Here is a 20,907-nt window from a genome sequence, read left to right as displayed (position 1 = left end):
GGGGAGTCACATTATTTGAAGAAAGAGGACATCTCTAATGATCCAGCATGGATGACCCTGTCCTGGGAACAGATGCGATGAAGATGGAAGAATTGAGGGAAAGAAATGGAAATCTTACAGAGGACAGGAAATGAAAAGGTGTAGTCAAGGTAGCTGTGGGAGTTAGTGGGTTTGTAAATATCTCCAGCAGGGCGTAGTACACATCTGTTTCAAACAGGAATCAATCAAACCAATGGCCAAGAAGAGAGCAGTAACCTGCCTTAATGACTATCATCCAGTAACACTTACATCAACAGTGATGAAGTGTTTTGAAAGGCTGGTGATAAAACATATTAGCTCCTGTCTGAGCAGTGACACACATCCATTCCAAGTCATCTATCTTAGAAACAAGTCTTCAGCAGATGCCATCTCGCTGACTCTTCAAAAATCCCTGGAACACCTGGACAGCAAAGATGCATACATGAGGATGCTCTTTATAGACTCTTGTTTGGCATTTAACACCATCATCCCCTCAAAACTGATCAGCAAATTCTAAGACCTGGGAGTTAACAACCCCACTGTATAATTGGATTGTGGATTCCCTCACCTCTCACCTCCAGACCACCATCAGTGAAGATTGCTAAGAACTTGTCCTCCACAATCTTCATCAGTACCGGAGCACCACAGGGCTGTGTTCTTAGTCCCCTGCTCTACTCAATTTATACCTATGATGGTGTATCTGGGTAAGACAATGACATCATCTACAAATTTGCCAACAATACCATGGTGGTGGGTTGTATAAAGGATGGGGTTGAGTCAGCACACAGGATGGAGATTGAAAACTAGGCTGAATGGTGCACAAACAACAACCTTGCATTTAATCTCACTAAAACTAAGGAACTGATTGTTGATTTCAGGAAAGGAAAGCCAGAGGTATACAATCCAATGATTATTGGGGGATCAGAAGTGGAGAAGGTGAACAAATTTAGGTTTTTGGGAAGCATTATCTTGGAAGAACTTTCCTGGGCACAATGGCATTGTGAAAAACATATGTCAGTGCCTCTACTTCCTCAGGCATTTGCGAAAGTTTGGTATGACACCAGAAACCCTGGCAAATTTCTAGAGAGGTGTGGTGGAAAGTGGGAAAAGCGGGGAATCACAGTCCTGCTATGGGAACACCAATACCCCTGAGTGTAAAGTCCTCCAAAAGGTAGTGCACACAGCCCAAGACATCACAGGCAAAACTCTCCCTACTATTGAGTACATCTACAAGGAACGCTGCCTTCGGAGGGCAACAACATTTATCAAAGACCGACATCATTCAGCACATCCTCTGTTCTCACTGCTGCTATCAGAAAAGAGGTATAGGTGCCACAAGGCTTACACCACCAGGTTCAAGAACAGATAGGACCCCACTACAATCAGACCCCTCAATGACAAACTCAATCGGAAATTCACTTCAGGACTCTTGTGCACTTTATTGATTTTCTTCTGCTTTCTCTGTATTGCAGAGTCAGTTTGTTTACATTTGTTATCTGTTTACAAGTTTACACTTTGTACAGTTTATTTTTTGCATTACCAATTAATGGTCATTCTGCCACACCCACAGGAAAAAGGAATCTCAGGGTTGTATGTGATGTCATGTATGTCCTCTGACAATAAACCTGAAATTGAGACTGAGAGATTGAAGAAAGGGAGAGTGTTGCTTGAGATGGACCAAGTGAATATGTGGTGAGAGTAGAAGTTAACAACAAAGTGGATAAAGTTGACAAACTCATCATGGATACATAAGGCAGCAACAAAATAGTCATCAATGTAATGGAGAACGAGTTGGGTGGACTTGGCTATGTAGACTTGTAGCATGGATTGCTTCATGTACCCAACAAAAAGACAAGCATAGCCAGGGTCAATGTAGGTACCTATGAACATCCCTTTGACTTGGAGAAAATGGGATGAGTCAAAGAAGTTATTGAGGGAGAGGTCAAGTTGTGACGGCCAGAGAATGATGGTGGTGGGGACTGCTTTGGTCTGTTATCAAGAACGAAAAGTTCCCCCTTACTTTCCCCAGCCTTTAATACAGATGCTGAGATTTTTTCACTCATTCCTTGAGGAAGGTTAGTAATATAGCTTTACTTCTGAAGGATGCTGCGAGATCAGCTGAGTTTTTCCAGTATTTCGGCCTTTTGCACACAAAAGACTACAATTGGTGGAATCTGGAGCAAGAAGCAAACTAGAGGAACTGTAGCAGCATCTCTGGATGCAAAGCCATGGTTGACATTTCTCCTGCAGGTTCTTGACACGATATGTCAACATCCCTTTGCCTTCAAAGATGCTGCTTTACTCATTGTGTTCCTTCAGTAGATTTTTTTATTCTTACTGGAATATTGCTGAGGGATGATCTGATAGAGATTTATAAAATTATGAGAGAAATTGCTAACAGATAGTCATTATCTTCATCATGGGTTGTGGAGCCTAAAACTAGAAGGAATTACTTGTCCTCTTTTTACAAAAACCATGGCTTCCCCTCCATTCACATCAATTCAGTCCTTACCCGCATCTCCTCCTTTTCCTGCATATCTGCCCTGGCCACCTTTACCCCTAGCTGCAACTAAAGCAGGATTCCCTTTGTCCTCACCTACCACCCCAGCAGCCTTTGTATCCAACACATTATCCTCTGCTATTTCTGTCACCTGCAATGTAATCTCACCACAAGGCACATCATTCCCTCTCCTCCTCTTTTCACCTTCCATAGAGACTGCTCCCTTCACAACTCCCTTGTCCCCTCATCCCTTCCCACAACTTGTTCCCACAACTCCTTCCTCACTACCATTCAGGGTCCGAAACTGTCCTTCCAAGTGAAGCAACACTTCACTTGTGAATCAGTGGGAGTCAACTATTGCGACCAGTGCTCCTGTTTTGACCTTCTCAACATTGGAGAGACTGGATGAGATTGGGATATCCCTTCACTGAGCACCTTTGTTCTGTCTTTATTAATGATAGGGATCTTCTAGTGGATAACAATTTCATTTCCGCACCCCATTCCCACATTGAAACATCTGTCCATGGCCTCATGTATAATCAAACCAAAGCCACCTGTAAACTGGAGGAGCAACACCTAATATTTTGTCTGGGCACTCTCCAACCTCCAGTTTCTGCTGGATCACTCCCTTTTCTCATTTTCTTCCTTTCTCTCCTTTCCTCTAGTTCACCACCCCCCTTCCCTCTGCACTGAGTTATTCCCCTCCACTTGTTTTCTCTCATGTCCACTCTCCCATACTCATTAGTATATCCTGCTAATGAGCCTGTGCTCCTCCCACTGCCACCCCCTAACCCCACCATTTTGTTTAGGTGTCAGCCTACATTTTGCTCATACTTTGATGAAGGCCTCAGGGCCGAAATTTTGGTCATGTGTCTTCATCCTTGCTATGTGAAATATGCTTTGTTGACCTGCTGTGTTTCTCCAACATTGTGTTTTTACTAAAACTAGAAGGCATAGGTTTAAGTGAGAAGGGAAAATTTCAAAGGAAAGAACTTCCAGAAGTTTAGCAAAGTGGTCAGCACAATGCAATTTCAGCACCAGTTTGAAACCGGCTCTGTCTCAAAAGAGAAGGGGTGCAGTGGTAATTTTTTAGGTGCCAGAGCTCACTAGAACTGGTGACAAGGAGATGCTGGAGCTCCCCATGAGATGCTGGAGCAGCACTCCGGTGAAGTCCGGCAGCACCTCACCCCTGCTAAGGAATTTGTCTGTTCTCCCTCTGACCTTCATGGATTTTCCCTGAACTGCTCTGGTTTTCCCTGAACTGCTCTGGTTTCCCAACTGCTCCAGTTTCCCACCCTCCAAAAACATAGGAGCTGGTAGGTGTAATTGGGTGACACGGGTCTCAAAGTTCAAAATTCTGATTTATTATCAGGATACATACATGACATCACATACAACCATGAGATTCTTTTTCCTGCAGGTGAGGCAACATTACCACTTATCATTAGTGCCGGAATCAGCTTCTTTCATGTTGTGAATAAGTTGGGCCAAAGGGCTTGTTTCTGTGCTGCTACACAACTGCATGACTAGATAAAGAGTACATTATTTTTTCTCTCTTTAGAGATCATGTTTTCTCCAATTTTAGCAAGCAGCCATGTAAGAACTGGAGAATCTCAGACATTGGTTTCAAAGCCTAAACGTAACTGAAGAGCTTGATTCATTTTGTTCGTCATTATGTGACCGATTTGTTCAGTCCAAATTATTACCAGAATCTTTACAGTCTCCTTTATGGGGATTGCTGAAGTTTTTAAATACTATTCTACATCAAAAACCTCAAATACAGTGGAAAATTACATTTGCAACCAATTCCCATTTGATGAAGGAAAGCAAAACATTCTTCAGAATTGCCTTTGCAGTTTATCTGACATGGGTTGTGATGTTCTTTGTGAACATGTTAGGAGTTTTAGTTTTGTTCAGATTCTCCAGCTCCAGATCTTGGTGTTCCTCTTAAATGACATTGAGTGTTCAGTTTGATAAAATTTGGCACCTCTCAGGGAGATAAGTGCTTGTATTCTGGTCAGCAATTTATTTTACCTTTGCAAATAGTGATGTCTTCTCAATGAACTACCAATGAATTCTGTCAAACTTCATTTAAGAATCAATAGAACAGAAGAATTGATCGTCATCAGCCATCGTTTTTTCAGTTGAAGAAAAGATTAACATAGGATTGTCAGACTGAATTGTTCAATCTGGTTCTCTCTTTCAAATGATATGTGTGACCTTGTTAGCATCTGGACTTATTTACATATTTAAAACCCCTTCAGAGCCTACCAGTGATGAATTATTGACAACAAATGAAATGTTTTGATAGTTAACGACACAAAGCGTGCTTAATGTTTTATGTGTTGCTTCCTAGCTAATTATGTAGATGACACATTTGTCAGACCAAGACTGCCATTATAAAACTGTTTCCAGAGGGTGGAAAAGTAGGTTATTCGTGGAGTAATTAACTAGAATGCTCAATGACCTGTGAGAGCTTAGAATGTCTGCCAATTCATGCATTGTTTTACCACAGAAGCAGAGGATTAATTAAATACTGAATTATTCTTTTGCATTCAAGAGTTGTTTGTTAATAAATAGAGATAACATCACTGATATGGTATTTTTTTGGTCAGGGATATAACAGCAACATAGAGTGAGTTCTGATTATCTTGAAGCAATTTGTCAGCTGGATTGATTTCCACTTACTCATTTTATGTAACAGTTCATATAATGTAGCTGACCCTAGCTAGCATTACCTTGTCATTTCACTTCATGGATTAGGGAAGATGAACTGAAAATGGCTGGATTCTGACCTTGAACCTGCCATCGATGTAAGGAAATGCCACTGATCCGTGTTTTATGTAGTAAACCCCCCCTACATGTCACCATTACAGAAAGAAATTGTCATTGCAGTAATAAACCCTTGTCATTACACTTTTATTTAAGTCTTCTGTGTATATGTGTGGTAGAAATGGTCATTTCAAATATAGCTAAACTGTCAGAAAGTGAAATTTCACAGTTCTTAAAAAATATTGTTTTTTTTAATGAAAGATTGCAAAGTAAATTAAAGAATTTATATTAGATATATGATTATCTTGAAAGGACAAAAACCACAATTTATACAACTTTAAATCTCCTGTTGTGAGAATGTGAGTACATGCAATGTCTTCTCAGTTGTTTGTTTTTAAACTGGGAAATATGAAGACTATTATTTAATGAGATAGTTTGAATGCCTTTTTTTTAAAACTGACCAGTTCTGGATGACTTCTTGGTTTCATAAAGCAGAAGTTGTTTGAATAAGAGACATGCTACTAAAACAATGTTTAAGTGAAGGAGCAGCATTAAATACATCAAACTTGGAAGTTCTAAGTTGTTCCAAGAATATACTTGGCACAATCTTCATTTTTTAAGAATATTTTGCTTTCCTCTAATTTCACTTTATTGATTATTGTTATTTCTCTTTTATGTGCTGCACTCAGATAAATGTTTTGATATATATATTTTTTTCTTTTTGGTGATCATTTAGCCATGGTTTGAACCCAAATGCTTTGGCATTTACCAGAGCTTGAAATGTAGAACATAAAAAAAAAACATACACTTTAACCTGTCAGTCATTCACAATCAAATATGGGTCACTTGATCTTGACAAGAAACAAGCCTTTATGGTGATTAATTTTGCTCAGTTCAATCATACCTGACTTCATATTTATTACTTATTGGCTTGTTATACATTTTGAAAAATGTTGAAAGATAAAAGAATGTGAGCTTGGGAAAAAAAAAATCATTTCAATTCTAATTGTGACTGTGGGATGTCTCAAAGCACTTAAAAAATAATTACAAATGATGTACTGTTATTATTGTTGAATAAGCAAATGTAACAGCTACTATGAACATGGCAAGGTTAAACATGCAATGAATGGTGTTGTTGAAAGAAGTGAATAGAAGTTAATATTTCTGCTATAACAAGTAATAAATTCAAAAGCAAAAGGCATCTGCAGGAAAGAGCAAGGAGTTGGTGCTTGAAATACTCTTCCATTAATGGCTGTTGATGGCAGGCTATTTGTTAGCCTTTTTAATAAAAGTTATTTGCAGATATTCAGCAAAAAAAAAACAGATGGATAGAATTATATCATAAATCATTCATGATCTTATAGAATGCCATAAGTTTGAGGAGTGAAAATACTTTATACTGTTCTTGTGTTCTAGTGAAACAGTCTCTATTGATTTATTGAAATAATTTATAATCTCCTTTCAATGAAATGTTGGTGCATCACAAACATATCCAAAACAAGAACAGAGCCCTGAAAGTACATGATTCTGCAGTGTATCTAAATCTCAAATTCTGATGCAGGATTCAACATTGTCTGTCCATTTGCTGACCCATTATTCACTAAAATTAAAATGAAATTGATAACCGATTATAGAAATCAACCCACATCAAACATTCTACTTTAAAGGAGCTAGAAATAAAAGCAACAATATGATTCAAAGTTGTTTGTTCCACTTAAATATGGCAAAACCATCATACCTCAGCAGACTCAATCAGTGTGGATCTGCAACTTCACTTCCTTCACATTGACTATCAGCACCAAGGCTTTTGTTTAATCATTGCTTTATTCCCTTTGTGCCCACAATTTCATAGCTGAGTTTAGCTCCAATATAATCTGTAAATTTGGTCATGATTGTTGGCTGAATAACAGGTAATAGTGCATCAGATTATAGGATGGAGAATGAGAATCTGATTGCATGATGTCGGAACAACAACTTTGGTCTCAACATCAGCAAGACAAAGGACCTTAATGTGGACTTTAGGAAAGAGAGACTGATGGATTGCATACCTGTCTTCTTTGGCAGATTGATACATATTGTACAAATATATCCTTTGAAATATATTTCTGACAAAATGGAAAATAAATTGAGATGTAACTAGCCAGATTGTTCATGGACATTTTCAACCTCTCATTGCTGCAGTCAGAGGTTCCCACCTGCTTCAAAAGGGCATCAACCATCCTGGTACCCAAGAAGAGTAGCATGAGCTGCTTCAATGACGCCTACACAGTAGCACTAACTTCTACTGTGATGAAATGCTTTGAGATGCTGGTCATGACCAGAATGAAGATGTACCTAAGCAAAGATCTGGACCCACTGCAATCTGTCTATTGTCACAAGTATGCCACAGCAGATGCAATATCGCTGCCTCTCCACTCAGCTCTGGTTCACCTCGAAAACAGAAATTCATACATATGGCTGCACTTCATCGACTACAGCTTGGCCTTCAATACCATTATTCCTTCAGTGCTGGTCAAGAAGCTACAAACTCTAGGCCTTTGTACCCCAAACTGCAACTGGATCCTTGACTTTCTTATTGGAAGACCACAGTCAGTATGAATTGGAAACAACATCTTCTCCTCAAATTGATTATCAATACTTGTGCACCACAAGGTTGTGTGCTCAGCCCACAGCTCTACTTATTATACACCCATGACTATGTGGCCAGGCACAATTCCAATGCCATCTACAAGTTTGCTGATAACGCCACAGTTATCAGCAGAATTGCAAATAGCAATGAGAAAGCGTACAGGAGGGAGATAGATCAGCTCGTTGAATTGTGTAATGACAACAACCTTGTGCTCAACGTGAGCAAAACCAAGGAGATGATTGTGGATTTCAGGAGAAAGTCAGGGAAACATGACCCAGTCAGTAGTGGAGAGGGTCAAGAACTTCAAGTTCATAGGTGTCATCATCTCCGAGGGTCTGTCCTGGATCCTCCATTTTAATGCAATTACAAAGAAGGCTTGCCAGTTGCTATACTTTGTGAAGTGTCTGAGGAGATACGGTATGTCATCTCTCTTGTAAACTTCTACATGTGAAATGTGGAGAGCATTCTGGCTGGTTGCATCACTGTCTGGTATAGAGGTGCCAACTCTCATGACAAGAATAAACTCCAGAGGGTTGTTAACTTGGCCTGCAACATCACAGGCACAGATTTCACTCCATTGAGACATCTACAAGAGGGGGTATCTTAAAAGCAGCCTCTATCTTCAAAGACCTCTACCACCCAGGCCATGCCCTCATCACTCTGCTACTATGGGGGGGGGGGGGTAAGGTTCAGGAGCCTAAAGACGAGCACTCAATGGCTCAAAGACAGCTTCTTCCCCGCTGCCTTCAGATTCCTGAATAATCAATGAACCAAAGACACTGCCTTACTTTTCATTCATTATTATTTTATTTTTTTAAATCATAGTGTTGTAAGATGATTATAATATATATTTGCACCATGATGCCGCCGCAAAACACTGAACTTCATGACTTGTTCATGACCATAAATTCTAATTCTGATTATGTCATGAAATGCCACTAAAAACTCACTTAGACTATGCAATAAAGGATAGCAAACATATTTCAAGAATATTTTAAATTTGCATCAATTCAGCTGAGTTCTATTGCCTACAGTAAGAAGGCTATGAACTCTGCATTAACAGCAATCACTAACAGCCATTTTGGGAATTCCACATTAAGCTATGAATGCATAAAACTCCCAAAGTTTCTGTCATTTTTATCCTGTTCTGACAGTGAATGTCAAATAGATTTGCCATTGGTGCAACAGGAAAATAGATGGCAGGGTTCATGTAACAGTTAGTAGTGCCAACGTCCTGGGTTCAAATCCATTGCTGTCTGTAAGGTGTTTGAACATTCTCTTTAGTTTGCATGAGTTTTCTCTGAATGCTTTATTTTTCTCTCATGTTTTAAAGACTTATGAGTTTAAATGGGCATATGGGTCGTATTTTGGCCAGCATGGGCTTCTGGGCCAGAAAAGCCTGTTGCCATGCTGTATTTCTAAATTAAAATTAAAATAAAAAAATCTTGGCCTGTATGTATTTGAATATTTAATGATAATTATTACAAGTTTATTGTCTTGCACAGAAGTTCAATGTTCATCTAAAATAGTATATATTAAATTACCCCAGAACTAAAAGAAAAAAAAGATAAATCTAAAGGATCAATAGATAAATAAATATTCATAGTTACAGATATAAGAAAAAAGTGTTTCAACAATGCAACAATCAATGGTGATGCAAAGTGAAACACATTAGACCTTGACCCAGAAATTATCTAAAGAACTATAATTCAAATTCTAAAGTATATGGTTTAAACAGGCCACAGTTGTTTTGAGATTATAAAAGTGGCTTTATGTTACAGTGGAGCATTGGATGAGGGAGAGAAGAAACCAGTTGACAAGCAACATGTGGCATGGTTAACATAGCAATTAGCGCAATCCTATTACAACACCATAGTCTGTAAGGAGTTTGGACATTCTGCCTGTGTCTGCTTGGATTTCCCACGAGGGGACTGATTTCCTCCTGTCCTTCAAAACATTTTCCCTCCTGTATGTTTTCTCCTTGCCTCTATGGAGCCTTTCCCACTGTAGTATGATTTACCTGGTTCATCAGGAACCCAGGATTTTAAGAGGGGTGCCGCTTCCAGCTGCGATGTCATGAGTGGCATATTACGTATAGCACTCTGACAGCCCCGCCGCCTGTATAGTTATATTTCACAGCACGACCGACCACTCTCTGACACTACCGCTGGCCACACTCTTTCAGCCCAGCTGAATGCACATTTATATTTCACAGCGCGGCTAGCCATACTGTGAAATATAACAGTGCAGTCAGCAGGGATGTGAGAGCATGGCTGCCAGCCATGCTGTGAAATATAACTGCAAGCACGCAGGCACTAATATCACTAGTGGTACCCATTAAATTGAGCAGACTATTCACACACCAGTTGGGACCTTTCATTCCACCAGATTACCCACTAAGGACCTGCTATATTGTCCAGTTCAACCTACACGTTGGCATTTCATGACATAATCAGAATTAGAATTTATGGTCATGAAGATGTGTCATTGGCTGATTTGTGAATGGCATTTTGGTTGAACCCAGCCACACAGTGAGTGGAGCAGTGGGATGGGCATGCATCCTTAAGGTGCACCTGTGTTGATTGTCACTGAGGAGGAGATGGTGTTTCCAATTCATGTTGACTGTGATCTTCTGATGAGGAAGCCAAAGATCCAGTTCCAGAGTGGGGTGCAGGGACCCTGGGTTTGGAGCTTGTTGACCAGTTAGTCAACATTGGTGTTGATGGTTGAGCTGTAGTCATTGGGTAGTGGCTGAATGTGTGGGTTGCTTTTGTCTGAGTGGTACAGGCAGAGTGGAGAGCCAGTGATATTGTGTCTGCTGGTAGGCAAATTGTAGTGGGTTCGTTCTTTTATTTAGGCAGATGATAATTCTGGCCATGACCAACCTCTCAAAGCATTTCTTCACAAAGGAGATTTACAAGGATGTTTCCTGATTTAGGGAACATGCCTTCTGAGGATAGGTTAAATGAACTTAGTCTTTTCTCCTTAGTGATGGAGAATGGGGGATCACCTGATAGAAGTACACAAGATGATGAGAGGCATTGATCATGTAGATAGCCAAAGGCTTTATCCCAAGGCTGAAATGGCTAACACAAAGGGGCATAGTTATAAGGATGGGATTAAGTACAGGGGATGTATTTTTTATTCACACTGAGAGTTTTGAGTGCATAGAATGCGTTGCCGGCAACAGCGGTGGAGGTAGCAACAATAGGATCTCTTAAGGGACTATTAGATAGGCTTTAGGAACTGAAAAAAATGAGGGTATATTTCTCTGTTCTATATGGGGATTGTAGGTTAATTGGGGTATTTGGGCAGCATGGGCTCATGGGCCAGAGGGGCCTGTGACCATGCTATATGTCTAAATTAAAATGAAAATTAAATCAGACTAAGATTCATTCCAAAATTAGCTTAATTTCTTGACTGAGAGGGAGGCAGCATCAAAAAAAGATGAGAGATGAGATAATCCAGAAAAAAATCTCTAATGGCAAGAGTTTGATGCACAATGTAAACTGATAAGAGTTAATGGAAAGACAAATTTGTAGTATGCAGTAACATGCATCAAAGCACAGTAGATAACATATTTTATATTTATCTCTGCAAATTATGTAGTGAATATGGTACTTAGACAGTGAAGTGGCACTTCAGCAAAAAAGGTTTAGTATCTATAAAATTTAAACTGACACTTTTGGAATCCCCTGAAGGAGCAGCTGCCAGAAACTACACTATTTCTTTTGGAAGCTGTCTTGCTGAAAATACAGAAGAAGAATAGAAATAAGAAAACACTTGGGGGAGAAAGCCATGTCACATAACAAACTACAGCTGAAGTATTATGGCTGAATAATATTCCGAAAATTAGGTTGGAGAGGAAAGGTTTTGTTAACCAGAGAAATATATAAAGAAAAACTTTTACCTGGAAATTGGCTTGTTTTCTTTTTACCTGAAGTCAATTGCTTTAGCTATCACTTCCTAGTGAAATTGCACCCAAGTGAAAATTTAGACTGGAATCCTCCAATTAAGTTCCATGACACTTGATGTTAGATGTGCATCCAATGTTAGCAACTATCATACAAAATCTGCTTCTGCCCCTCTCAAAATAAATTGGAGCCTGATGCATTCTTATTATTCAAAGAGACATCATGGCTATCATCAAGCAATCTCGGAAGGTAATTTCCAAACTAAAAACAGCTGTATAAACATTCACCATGTTTGCAGAATGCACTCAAATCATTAGGAATGCTTGTTGCAGATTTTAGCTATTGAACAGTGCAATTAATGAGTGCCTCAGTAGTAACTTCCATTACAAGAGTAAAAGAGTATTGTTGGTGGCTCAGAGAAGTTCAAGGGCTACAGGAATAGAACTATAGAAATGAAAAGACTTGAAGAATGAAGTCTTAAAATACACCAAATTATGCCTGGACTCTGTCTTGTCAATTATTTTTTTCAGGCTCAACCTTGATATAACTTTTATAAACGCTCTAGCACTTTACAGAGGTCAATCACATGGTAACTCTCAATTTATGGATTATTCCAAGCTCACTCCATCATTTCATCCATATTTTGTATTCACGAAGTGAAGGAAAGTATAGACAGGCACTGACTACATTCAATTAGAGAGAAGGATCTTTGAAAGAATCCAGATCGGTTTCATTCATAGATATTCCTGGCATATTTCTGTTCTTAAGCATTTAAGTTATAGAGTTATACAGCACAGAAACAGTCCTTCCATTCAAATTCATCCATACTAAGCTAATTCCATTTGACTGTGTTTAGCCCATGTAGCACAATATTTCCTATCTATGTACCTGACTATCCTAGATATGTGTCCTTCCTTGATCAATCTCAATATCTCTAATTTTCCTAATTCTATGCTCCCCCATTGATTGTAAACTGTTTTTATTGCTTCACCACATATAAAATTATATTATAGTAAAATATAATTTTAAATCACCAAAATGTTTGGAAATGTTTCATGTAAATTAAATTGAACCAGGCCAACCAGAAGAAATCTCTAATGAACTATCACCAACATGTTACCTGCAAAACCAGAGGAGCCAAAACACTTGACCACTGCTACACTACCATGAAGAATACAGAGGAACATCTTATAGACAGCTTTGAATTGGTGAACTGGACCATATTCAAGGACCCAGCCTTAAAATTGAATGAATATGCCATGGCTGTCACCAACTGCATCAAATCTGTGTGGAGTAGTATGTTCCCATGAGTATACACTGGGACTATCTCAACTAGAAACCATGGATGAATAAAAAGAGTTACAGCCTGATGAGGGCAAGATTGATGGCAGTTAAAGCAGTTGATCCAGATCTCTACAGGAAATCCAGGGGTGATCCGCCGAAGACCATCACAGCAGCAAAGAGGCGTCCGATGGAAGCTAGAGACAGAGTATCAGGTACTTGTTACCTATGACAGGGATTGGAGATAATTTGTGGAGACTAGTGACGCTACTGCTGCAGGTGGGGGAGCACAGTGACTCATTGTAATGGCCCCAGATGCCCCCCATTGACGACGGCCGTGTAACCTACAAGGTGAGGCGGAACATTGTAAATCGCTGTAATACTTCACTATCCAATGAGCTGAACAACTTTTATGCTCATTTTGAGAAGGAGAAATCAAGAAGGGCTACGAGAATCCCTGCAGAAGCTGATGACCCTGTGATATCTGTCTCTGATGCCAACATTAGAAAATCCTTCAAGAGGGTGAACCCTCTCAAGGCATCAGGCTCTGAGTGTAAGAAGAGCAGGATGAGCTGCCTCAATGACTATCATCCAGCAGCAGTCTGTGATGAAATGCTTTGAGATATTGGTCATAGCCAGAGTTAATTTACAGTAAAGTAAAGATCTGGACCCATTTCAATTTTCCTACCATTACATTCACTCCACATAAGATGTAACATCAGGCTACACTTCATTGACTGCAGCTCAGCTTTAACACCATCATACCATCAGAGCTGGTCAACAAGCTTCAAAGCCTGGGCCTCTCTATCCCCCTCTGCAACTGGATTCTTGAATTCCTCATTGAAAGTCCACAGTCAGTATAAATCGGAAACAACTTCTCACTGATGATCAACAGAGGTGCACTTCAAAGATGCATGGATAGCCTAGTGCTCTACTTGCTCCACACCCAAGTCTATGTGGCTAGGCACCATTCAAATGCCATCTACAAATTTGCTGATGACTCTACGATTTTTGTCAGGATCACAGACAGCAGTGAGGTAGCATGAAGGAAGGAGCTAGTTGAGTGATGTCACAACAATCTTGCACTCAACATCAGTAAAACCTAAGAGGCGATTGTGGATTTCAAGACATAAACCAGTTGCCATCGAGGGCTCATCAGCGAAAAATGGTTAAGAGCTTCAAGATCCTGAATTTCCACATCTCTGAGGATCTCTCCTGGGACCTCCATGTTGATGCAATCATGAAGAAGGCTCACAAGTAGCTATACTTCATGAAGAGATTTGGTGTATCATCAAAGACTCTTGCTTATTTCTACAGGAGTACCATGGAGAGCATTCTGACTAGTTGCATCAATGAATGGTATGGAGATGTCAATGCACAGGCAAGAAAACAATTACAGAATTGTGAACTTGGCCAATGCCATCACAGGCATCAGTTTCCACTCCATCGAGGACATTTACAAAAGGAGGTGGCTTAAGAATTCAGTCTCTATCCTCAAGGACCGTCACCATCCAGGCCATGCCCTCCTCACACAGCTACCATCAGGAAGGAGGCACAGGAGCCTAAAGCAAACACTCAGCGGCATAAGGACAGCTTCTTCCCTCTTCCATCAGATTTCTGTGGACAATGAACCACAGACACCACCTCATCTTCTCTTTCTTTTGCATTAAATTATTTATTTTTAAATGTAACTTTATAAGGATGTTTCAACTGTAATTTTGCCACAAAATAATGAATTTCAAAATATATTCATGACAATAAATTCTGATTCTGATCTTTAATAGCATTACTGGAGTTATACCAGAAATGGACAATTATGTTGATGCTCACAAATCTTAGTTATGAGTTTACTCATTGGTTCTTTCTACCATATTTCAATCAAAGTTAAATTAATATCTCAAATGTCGTTCCCATTGCCTATAAAACCTGCAATAGTTTTGTTAAAAATTATTACTTTTCATTTTATGTATTAGTTTCCTGAACATTATGATTCCAATCTACTTCCAGCTTTACTTTATGTTCAATATGAGTTTTATTTTTCTTCCAAAAAATGAACAACATATTTATAAATATATATATTTGAATATTAATTCTGATTATTTAATATAGCACAGTACATCTAATTTAATTTTAGAAACCTGGTATACGCACACATTGAAGGATAAAATGTGTTAAGAGAACACAGCACTTAAATCAGTACAGCACAGCACAGCTGCATGTTCTTCAACCCACCAACTATCTTGTCAACTTCCCTAGTCACATTTGTCTACATGTGGTCTATACCTGTCTATTTCCTGCCTGTTCATGGGCCTGTCTGAATGGCCCTAGTCATTGCTATCATATTATTTCAATCACCTCCCCCAACATTGCATTCAAAGAGCCTATCACATTTTGTATATTTTTTTTAAAAAGTTGCGTCACAAATTTCCTTTCAATTATTCCAATCTCACCTTCAACCTATGCATGCTCATATTTGACATATCCACCACGGGAAAAGCCTCTGATTGACCACTCTATTTAAGCCTGTCACAATTCTACACATGGCTCTCAGGTGGGATTTCATCCTCAGACGCACAATATCCAGGTGAATTTATTTAAAAATGGTCCACTCTCAATAAGATGAGGTTATTCGGTTTATGATTTTGAAGTTGCCCTTCGTATTTATTTAATAATTGTATACCCATGCGAATTTGAATTGCACACCCCAAGGTATTCGCTTGAGCCATCTCTTCACAATCTTATTACATTGATTATTATCAAATGTATAAATGATATTTATTTAAATTTTGATGAATATATTACAACATTAGCACTAACTTATGAAATAAATTTTACTTTGTCTTCTTTGAATTTGAGTTGTCTTAAATGCATAATTAAGATATAGAGATATAAATATTGGCAATCATATCCCTACATTGAAGATGCTACTTTTTGGTTTCACCTTACAGATATCCCACCATAGGCGAAATCATTCACAGCACAACCTATCAAACATTACTGGAATGGTGGATCAGTCTGTAAGTATTCTATACAGGAGAAAGTTACCTTGTATGTCTTTGAACCTTTTTTTCTTTCGCATATGGGAAAACAAGAAGTTGGTACTCATTAAAAAATATAGTTGAAAGACTGTAACTTGTGCTGGCATATGTAAGTGCAGTTTACTGGAGAGGGATATGTTTCCCAGGTCTGAAAGTAAGTAGAGTATAATACACACTAATAATGTTGTCAACATTGTTCAAGCATCAGTTTCTTCTACTTGGGGCTTGGTCGTGAAAAGCCGTTGACCTCAATAAACTACCAGCACATTGCAAGTGACAAGGCCCCATTGTCAATTTGATTACAGTGGGAAATCGCCTTTCATAGGTAAATGTAATCATGCTCTCCAGGGGTTGTTTTTGACTGGTTGATCCCATAAAGGATACAGATAGTGACACAAAGTTGACTTTGTGGAGATGATTACTTTAAAAAAAAGAGATGCTAACCGTAGTTGACAAGATTGGAGTCTCTTCCTTCACGTGTTCAATTAGTGATTTCCCAATGCCTCAACCCACACTGCTGCCCTCTAACTGACATTTTATGTCCTGTCTTCTGATGACTGCTTCATTCTTTACATTTGCTTGAGTATACTGCTCTGGTGAAATGCAGCAAACAACAGGATGCCAAAACTAGTAAGCTGCGGCATGCTAATATTATGTTCTAGGTACCCAAGGGTACAGATGCTGGTAGGGTACTTCCAGTTCCATCTTATTTTGCCTGAAGTGATGTACATAATTGAAAGCAACTATATTAACCATGAATGGCTTATTTGATTCAAACATTCACCAAATATATGCATCAATGCAGTAAAATTACACACAATAATGTATTGCTGTATTGATTTAAAGAAAATGCTGCAGAATTTTACTAATCATACAATTTCTAACAGTACTTCATTTCAATTCATTCAACTCCATTCACTAATTCAGGAAATCCTAAATGGAATTGTGGCCAACAAAAATGCAATTGTGCATTCAACAGAAGAATCAGAGCAGATAATTTAAGTACTCAAAGAGCAACATGATGTTGAGCAGATTGTTTCAGTGATGTTTGTCAAAGAAAACATGTTGGCACATGCATCAAGAAAAAAAAAATTCTGGTATTAGAAAGAATTAGAGGATTATTTATATCTACTCAAGGTCATGGATGAAATATTGGTTTGATGTCTCACCTATGAGGTGTTGATGGCAATGGAACACCATACTTTTCCAATATTGCCAGGGTTATTGATGCTAGAATTACAACCAGTTTGCAGTCATTTTCATTAACTTCAATACTAGTGATATAAATTTTGTTTCCAGCACTAAATGTAGAAATATATTGGAATTAGCATACCATGTTAAATCAATCATTCTTTCCATCTTGTATTTTAATGATCATTTATTGATAATGTGACCCATTTTCATCCATATCCAACTTTGTTAATTTCCAGCCATTGAAGAAAGATGGCTTCCTGAACAAAGCAAAGATAACAGAAGGAGGCAAAAAAATTAGGTATGTTTAGACTTAAGTCTAACTAGTGAAAATTTTGGGATCAATTATAATTTGTTTATTATCATGCAAATTTATAAGTACAACTGGATGAAACAGCTTTCTTCGGTCCTTCATGTAAAAACACATATATAAACGTATATGCAGACATTGCAGAACATACATAGATAAGAATAAATTAATACTGTTTTATAAATAGTAGAGTATTGGAGGGATTGTATGATCAGTTCATCAGTCATTCAGCAATCTCAGTGACTGTGGGAAGAAACTGGTGGTTCTGGCTCTGATACTTTTTTATCTCTTTCCTGACAGGAGTAGCTAGAAGATGCTGTATGTGGGATGGCAGGGTTCTCAATGATTTTGTGACCCCTCTTCAGACAGTGATCCCAGTAGATAATGTCAATGGGGAGGAGAGTGGGGGGAGACCTCAGTGATTCTCTCTGTCATTCTTATATACCTGTAGATTGACCTCTGGTCCAATACTCTACAGCAACCATACCACACTGTGATGCAGCCACACAGAACACTCTCGATAGAGCTCTGTAGAAAGTTAACAGTATGATGACTAGTAGCCTTGGCTGCCTCAGTCTTCTCAGGAAGTGCAGTCACTCTTGCACCTTCCTGACAAGTGAGGAGATTTTGTGTGAGGATTGTAACAGGACTTAGGCAGAGTAAACTGATTTCTTAAAAATTATGTCTGACAAATCTTTGGAGCTTTATGAATTTGCAACAAGCAGATTGGATAAAAACAAACCATTTGCTGATCTATTTGAACTTTCAGAAGCTCTTGATGAAATATCATATGTGATCATTCAACAAAATTACAATGCATGATGTGAATGGTTACATATTGGCACATGTTTAAAATTGTTTAATGGCCAGGTTGGCATGCTGCAGGGTCTGATGGCAAGAAGTCATCGGTTCACATTCTTGAAAACTGGTTGGATTAAGTGTAGTGTATTCCAATGTACCGATAATACAAGGCTGGGACAGGAGACAGTTTTGGTTGTGGCAGATGCAGAAAGTCTCAAGGATGAGTTTAAGCAAATGAGCAAAGATATGGTAGAAGGAATATAAAGTGGAAAATTGTGTAGTTCAGCTCATTCAAAGAGAAATAGAAATGCAGGAGTTGTGATGTGTTGAAGATTAGAGGGAACCAGCTGTCCTAGTACATGAAGCACTGAAAACTAATATGCAGAAGATCAAGGAAAGACAAACAGTATCGTTCAAGTCTACTGTAATCTGGTTGTACATATACAACCTGACAAAACGGTGTTTCTCCTGAATACAGTAGACAAACATAAAGATATACATTAAAGTTAATATATATAATTATTTTGGAATGATTTACTCAATTACAATCTCACAGCCTGGGGAAAGAAGCTATTTCCCAGACAGGCAATTCTAATTTTTTTTTTGCTCCTGTACCATCTCCTTGATGGTAGTGGGTTAAAGACACTGTGTGCTGGATGGATAGTGCCTTCCATAATTCTTTAAGCCCTACTTGTGCAATACTCCTGATAAATATCATCAATAGAGGAAAGAGAGAGCCTAAAGATCATCTGCCCTATTTTGGTGATCCTCTGTACTGACTTTTGATCCGATGCTATGCAGGCACCATTCCACATATGATGCACCCAGACAGGATGCTCTCAATTGTGGTTCTGTAAAATGTTGTCAAGAGGATGGCTGGTAGCCTCGCTCTCCTCTACCTCTTTAGGAAGTGTAGGCACTGCTTCATCTTCCTGGCTAATGAGGAGTTGTTGTAAGTCCAGGATAGGTCAACCTCTGTATGCACCCCAAGGAAAATTTTGGTCTCCTCTCTCTCCACAATGGAGCCATTGATGTGTAATGGAGACTTCCTCCTGAAGTCCACAGTCATCTCCTTTGTCTTATCCAGTTTGTTGTTCTCATACCATTTTACAAGCCTTCCAACCTCCTCTCTGCAAGCCAATTCATCACTGTTGTTGATAAAACCAACAACTGTGGTATCATCCACAAACGATGATTGTGGTTGAACTAAATCTGAAAATACAGTCATGAGTGAGCAGCGTGAACAGGAACAGGCTGAGAACACTGAACAGGTTGAGGTGTGCTACTGCTCAGGATGATGGGACTTGACACTGCTATCATTCTGGATTGACAGTGGTTTTTGGTCAAAAAGTCTAGGATCTAGTTGCAGAGAGGGATATTGAGCTCCAGTGAGGATAGTTTATCCACCACTCTTTAAGGTATGATTGTATTGAATGCCAAGTTGAAGTTAATGAACAATAGCCTGGAGGATGAGGCATTGTTCTCTAAGTAGGTCAGGACAGAGCAGAGGATTAAGGCTATAACATTATCTGTGGACCAGTATGGACAGTAGGCAAATTAAAATGGGTCCAATGTCACTGGAAAGTGAGATTTGATGCATTCTATTATCAGTCCCTTAAAGCATTTCATGATGGTAGAGGTCAATGCCACTGAGTGGTAGTCATTTAATCCAGTTCTTCTTGCTTTTTTGGGCATGGGAATGAATATGGCTGTTCTGAATCATACTGGGACAGTGAACTGATGCAACAGATGTTGATGTCCATTCGGATCTCTGTCAGGTGGTCATAGTGGATTTTATTGTCAGAAGATTTGAATGAAAGTGGTAGATGACTGGCTTCATTTATATAAGGCAGTGGTTTTCAAACTGCCTCCCAAATTCACATTCCACATTAAGCAATCTATGCCATAAGTGCTCTGTGATTACTAAGGGATTGCTTAAGGTGGAAAGAAAAAGTTTGGAAACCACTGTTTTAATCATACCTATTTGACTCGTTATGTGCACAGTTTCCAAAGGAAATGGGCCAATTACATTTTTTCTCAAGCAAAATATTTCAGTAACAAATTGGGTCTAGAGCAGTGGTTTTCAACCTTCCCTTCCCACTCACATATCACCTTAAGCAATCCCTTATCAATCACAGATCACTTATGGCATAGGGATTGCTTAAGGTGGAATGTGAGTTTAGGGGGTCAGTTTGAAAACCATTGATGAAAAGGCTTCAATTATATGAGGGAGCATCTGGAATATTGTTTTTAGATCCTGCTTCCATTGCCTAGAATTGCACAAGCATAGAAATATGCAGCATTGAAATGAATCACTTTGTCCCACCTGACCTATGCTGATCATGACACCAATCTATGTGAATCCCATTTTCCTGCATTAGGTCCATATCCTCTTCTCCTTTACTATACAAACAGCTGTTTAAATGTAATTTTACCTGCCTCCAGCATCTCCT

The 20,907-nt window shown here is 38.9% G+C and overlaps 1 protein-coding gene across 22 annotated transcripts in view; it reads left to right on the top strand.

Annotated features, from left to right (window-relative positions):
• The window catches only part of arhgap15 (Rho GTPase activating protein 15), an 826,317-nt gene that overhangs the window by 154,609 nt on the left and 650,801 nt on the right, over nt 1-20,907 (top strand). For all 22 annotated transcript variants that reach the window (XR_011356680.1, XM_069935033.1, XM_069935042.1 and 19 more), the window contains exons 4-5: nt 16,063-16,131; nt 17,583-17,644. Coding sequence is in view for 21 of the 22 variants with exons in the window: in XM_069935033.1 (XP_069791134.1) it covers nt 16,063-16,131; nt 17,583-17,644 (131 nt within the window). In the remaining variant the exon portion in view is untranslated. The remainder of the gene's footprint in view (nt 1-16,062; nt 16,132-17,582; nt 17,645-20,907) is intronic.

This window comes from Narcine bancroftii, chromosome 4 (genome assembly GCF_036971445.1).
Source record: "Narcine bancroftii isolate sNarBan1 chromosome 4, sNarBan1.hap1, whole genome shotgun sequence".
Lineage (NCBI taxonomy): Eukaryota > Metazoa > Chordata > Chondrichthyes > Torpediniformes > Narcinidae > Narcine > Narcine bancroftii.
The sequence above is the reverse complement of the archived record's forward strand: the minus strand, read 5'-3'. Positions and strand labels throughout refer to the sequence as shown.